Source organism: Pecten maximus, unplaced genomic scaffold (assembly GCF_902652985.1).
Source record: "Pecten maximus unplaced genomic scaffold, xPecMax1.1, whole genome shotgun sequence".
Lineage (NCBI taxonomy): Eukaryota > Metazoa > Mollusca > Bivalvia > Pectinida > Pectinidae > Pecten > Pecten maximus.
Window position 1 is genome coordinate 246 of NW_022980518.1, and position 5,434 is coordinate 5,679.

At 39.1% G+C, this 5,434-nt stretch overlaps 1 protein-coding gene across 1 annotated transcript; it reads left to right on the forward strand.

Moving 5' to 3' along the window:
- The first annotated feature begins 2,883 nt into the window (after positions 1–2,883).
- On the forward strand, positions 2,884–5,165 carry LOC117319533 (CTP synthase 1-like). The gene is made up of 3 exons (XM_033874325.1): positions 2,884–3,038; positions 3,510–3,642; positions 4,862–5,165. The coding sequence occupies exons 1-3, from the start codon at positions 2,974–2,976 to the stop codon at positions 4,952–4,954; spliced, it is 291 nt and encodes a 96-aa protein (XP_033730216.1). The 5' UTR covers positions 2,884–2,973; the 3' UTR covers positions 4,955–5,165.
- The last annotated feature ends 269 nt before the right edge of the window (positions 5,166–5,434 follow it).

A 5,434-nucleotide genomic window follows, 5' to 3' on the forward strand; every position in this document is an offset into this window, starting at 1 on the left:
TTGCTTAATATCCCGGGAAAACCCTTTTTTGTTGGACATATTATCTTGTAAAGTACCACCGGCCCAGATCCCTTTGATTAAAACCCCGGAAAAATCCGAAAATTTTATGTCGGTTGTCTGAATTTGTTTTTCTGCCCAAATTCGGGAATTTTAACACAACCCTGTTTTAACTTTACAGATCTGTCACTGTGGGGGGTAACAATCAGTCATATTCAAAATCAATCTTTTAAAAGCTTCATTTTTTTGTTCAAAAATTTTTACTATAAAAATTTCTAAAAAAATTAAGCTACATGATATTGAATTTGGGGGGGTTTCCTTTGTTTTTTTGTTTTTACCCAAAGGGGCCTTTTGGGCCCAAGAAGGATGCCTTTTTATTGAACTTCCCCCCTTTTCTTCCATTCGTGTGAAAAGAGAAATTATTCCCCTGTCCACTTCAGCCTTTTACCACAGGTGAGAACCTTTTAAACCAGTGTGAGAACTTTAGCAAAAAAAATCTTTTTCAAAATTTCTTTTGGGGAAATGTCCCCCTTTCTAAAATTTTTTTTTGTATTGTATTTAAATCCTAGTCGGGTTGTTAGATATTTTATTTTAATTTGAAATGAAAAGGGCTAAAAATTTCTTTTTTTACTTACCTTCCTAAATTTCCCTTTTGCAAAAAAGGTTTTTTTGGGGGGAAAACAGTGCTGATTATCATTTTCCAAATATGCTATTTTTAAAGCCGGGGCTAGTAAGTGTGAGGGTTTAGTTTCGATAGTGTCTTTTAAGCCCTCTAACAGACTGGATAAGGACAAATAAACTGGCAAATTTAAATGATTTGATTAATACCTTGTATCTTTTATATGAAAAATGTTAATTTTTTTTTATTTTTCCCAACAATCACGAAAAAAGTTCTATAAATTTAAATATTAATCAGGCTTTTTGGTTTGGTGGGTGGGAGGGGTCTTAGTGTGGGAGAAAACCTTTTAATCGCAAAAAAACTGAAAAGGGGCAGGCGGGTTCCCTTTGGGCCCTGCCCTTTTACATTTGCCACTGAAAAAAAAAAACAAAATTAAATTAAATTTTAACTTTGCAGCCACGGCCACGGGGGAACAGAAGCCCAAGCCTACCCGTCGAGTGTGAGGGACCCAAACGTGGTCGGGCTCAGTCGGATCTGGAAAGGTTTTCCCCAAAAGTGTCGGAAATTTATGAAGGTCAAAAATTTGGAGACACATCCGCCCGAAAGTTGATAATGGTTTCAAAAAACCCCAAATGAATAAAACTAATTTTTAGTTTAAAAATTCACCCAAAAACCCTGAACCAAAAAGAATGTTTTTTTGAAACAAAATCTGAAATGGTTTTTATAATGATACCAATATTGGTGTTTTGCTTGTTATTTTTTAAATTTTTGTTGAAATTCATAGTTGTCTGCCGCTGCAAACCCATTTTGGAAGACTGGGTGAAGCCCCAAAATCTCCCTTTTTTTGGGCCATGTAAAAACCCCAAAAAACATTTAGGTATACATTTATTAATGTGCATAAAAGTTGGAAAGGGTTATCGGTCAAAGGCCCGGCTTTACCAGTTAGAGTAAAAAGGCTAATTATTTCAAAAAACTTGAGTCTAAACTTTTTAACTTAACAATAGTTAACTTAAAATTCGGCCCCCAACTTCTATGTTCTGGTCAAGGATCGGGTAGTGGTATTGAGGCTGCTGTTTTAAAGGGGTGGGGTTTGGGGTTTGGTGGGTGGGGGGTTCATTTTTTGGGTGAGGGGTTTATTTTTAAATTTTAAAAGTTAAAAAATTTAAAAAATAATGGTAGGGAAAGGGTTTTTGGAAAATTCAAGTAAATATTTTACCTGCCCGGTGACTCCGGGGTTCTTTTCAAAAAGTTTCCGAAAACAAAACAATTTTTCGAAAATTTTTCAAAAAAGTTCCCAAACTTTCCGAATTTTTTTAAAGTGCGTTTCCACAAAGGTGTTCGAAATTTTTTTTCGTTCTTAAAAATCATAATCGTACGTTCCCCCTGAAAAATATACCACTCCAAACCCTAGGGGGAAAAAAAGGACGCCCCTTTCCGGGGGGGAAATTGTCCCCGGTCCTTTTCCCCGGGGTCACTTCCCCGACATGCCCCTTTAAATTTTGGCTCTATCAAAAAAAACCCCAAATTATTGAGAAAATCTTTTTTTCTTAAAATTCTAATTTTTAAATTTTTTTAAACATGCGTTAAAAAAACCCAAAAAACCGAAATTTTTTCACAGTTTTTGCTCAATCCCAAAAGACATACAAATGTTCAAAAAAATTCCCATATTTTGGCACAGCCCTGGGGAATATGCGTACAATCATTTTTCTTAAAAGGTTGTTATTTTGCGGGCTCCCTCCTCGCTTTAAAACCCCCGCCTTTCCACCCGAAACAATCGTTTCCCAAGGCTATTCGTTTCTTTATGCAAAAATTTGGAAAATAGTACAAACTCTTTTTCTTTAAAAAGGGGCATGCCTGCGCAGGGTTTTTTAAATTTTTTTGGGAAAGTTACGACAGGGTTGATATGGGGGAAATTTTCCCAAAGGGTTTTTGCGTAACTTCAACTTTGTAATTACGAAGTTTTTGTGAAACGCTTAGTAATTCGTAAGTGTGACTTACGCAAATTTCGTAAGTTACGAAGCTTTGTGAAACGATACCCTGGTTTGTCCAACAGGGACCATCAACAGAAGTGATTTAATACAAACAATAACACATAATATAATAAGATACATTTCCCCCGGCACTCAGCAAGCAAAGAGTTTCCTTATCAGGATTCCTTCCATAGGATGCAAAATATATTTTACTGGAATAACCCTTCATTTGTTAATGGAATTCATATATGTGAAAATTTTTTGATTTTTTTCATCGTTAACCTGTATTTCCAGGTGTTTTCCATCCACGATGTATCGTCCATATATCGCGTGCCCATACTCTTACAAGAGCAGGGAGTATCGTCCTATCTGATACAGAGACTGAAAATGGCACAGCTCTCCTCTCCCCATGCTGGTAACATCATGTTCAAGTGGAGGGACCTGGCTGACAGGTATGGTTTTACCTGTTATATCTATTGTCTTAAAGGGGCATTCCCTCGTTTGAATAAAGTTTAGGTCGCAAAATTAAAATTACTGCAAAATATGTGCTTTTTCTAAGTAGTAAAATCTATAATCTTTACATTAATATGGCAGTTTTACTCTCAAGATAAACCAAAGCTCTTCCAGTATTAAGTGTAAAATACACTTAAATCATGATTGTCTCTAAATAGGGATATAAGTATCACTAAAATAAGGTTGTTAACATTATAAATTATATATATGGGAATAATATGTGTGGATTTTAAAGAGATAAGAAAAGAATAGCTGTAAAAATATGTATGGATTTTAAAGTGAAAAGTAAAGAAAAGAATACCTGGAAAAATATGTATGGATTTTAAAGAGAAAAGTAAAGAAAAGAACAACTGGAAAAATATGTATGGATTTAAAAGAGAAAAGTATTGATGTGCCTTTTGTGTTTACAGGTATGATCGTATGCTGAAGGAGGTAACCATTGCTCTCGTTGGAAAGTACACACGACTAGAGGATGCCTATGCCTCGGTGATAAAGGCCCTGAAACACTCTTCTCTCTCTGTCAGTCACAGACTCAACCTCAGGGTGAGTATAGAGTCCTGAAACTCTCTCTATCAGTCACAGACTCAACCTCAGGGTGAGTATAGAGTCCTGAAACTCTCTCTGTCAGTCACAGACTCAACCTCAGGGTGAGTATAGAGTCCTGAAACTCTCTCTGTCAGTCACAGACTCAACCTCAGGGTGAGTATATAGTCCTGAAACTCTCTCTGTCAGTCACAGACTCAACCTCAGGGTGAGTATAGAGACCTGAAACTCTCTCTGTCAGTCACAGACTCAGCCTCAGGGTGAGTATATAGTCCTGAAACTCTCCCTCTGTCAGTCACAGACTCAACCTCAGGGTGAGTATAGAGTCCTGAAACTCTCCCTCTGTCAGTCACAGACTCAACCTCAGGGTGAGTATAGAGTCCTGAAACTCTCTCTGTCAGTCACAGACTCAACCTCAGGGTGAGTACAGAGTCCTGAAACTCTCTCTCTGTCAGTCACAGACTCAACCTCAGGGTGAGTATAGAGTCCTGAAACTCTCTCTGTCAGTCACAGACTCAACCTCAGGGTGAGTACAGAGTCCTGAAACTCTCTCTATCAGTCACAGACTCAACCTCAGGGTGAGTATAGAGTCCTGAAACTCTCTCTGTCAGTCACAGACTCAGCCTCAGGGTGAGTATATAGTTCTGAAACTCTCTCTGTCAGTCACAGACTCAACCTCAGGGTGAGTATAGAGTCCTGAAACTCTCTCTGTCAGTCACAGACTCAACCTCAGGGTGAGTATAGAGTCCTGAAACTCTCTATCGGTCACAGACTCAACCTCAGGGTGAGTATAGAGTCCTGAAACTCTCTCTCTCTGTCAGTCACAGACTCAACCTCATGGTGAGTATAGAGTCCTGAAACTCTCTCTGACCGTCACAGACTCAACCTCAGGGTGAGTATAGAGTCCCGAAACTCTCTCTCTGTCAGTCACAGACTCAACCTCAGGGTGAGTATAGAGTCCTGAAACTCTCTCTGTCAGTCACAGACTCAACCTCAGGGTGAGTATAGAGTCCTGAAACTCTCTCTCTGTCAGTCACTGACTCAACCTCAGGGTGAGTATAGAGTCCTGAAACACTTGGCACAGACTCAGGTTGAATATATAAAGTCAGGAAACACTGCAATCTGCCATTTTATAAACCTGGATCATTCTTTTATATTTTCGTTGCATAAGTCATAACTTTATTATTTGTTTTCTTAATAAAGATGTTATGTTTTGCAGTACATAGAGGCGACACACCTGGAGGTAGATATGCTGAAGGAGAATCCATCTAAGTATCACGAGGCCTGGCATCAGTTAGTTAGCTCCAAGTAAGTACCACAAGGCCTGGCATCAGTTAGTTAGCTCCAAGTAAGTACCACAAGGCCTGGCATCAGTTAGTTAGCTCCAAGTAAGTACACGAGGCCTGGCATCAGTTAGTTAGCTCCAAGTAAGTACACGAGGCCTGGCATCAGTTAGTTAGCTCCAAGTAAGTACCACAAGGCCTGGCATCAGTTAGTTAGCTCCAAGTAAGTACACGAGGTCTGGCATCAGTTAGTTAGCTCCAAGTAAGTACACGAGGTCTGGCATCAGTTAGTTAGCTCCAAGTAAGTACACGAGGTCTGGCATCAGTTAGTTAGCTCCATCTAAGTACCACGAGGCCTGGCATCTGTTAGTTAGCTCCAAGTAAGTACACGAGGCCTGGCATCTGTTAGTTAGCTCCAAGTAAGTACACGAGGCCTGGCATCTGTTAGTTAGCTCCAAGTAAGTACACGAGGCCTGGCATCTGTTAGTTAGCTCCAAGTAAGTACACAA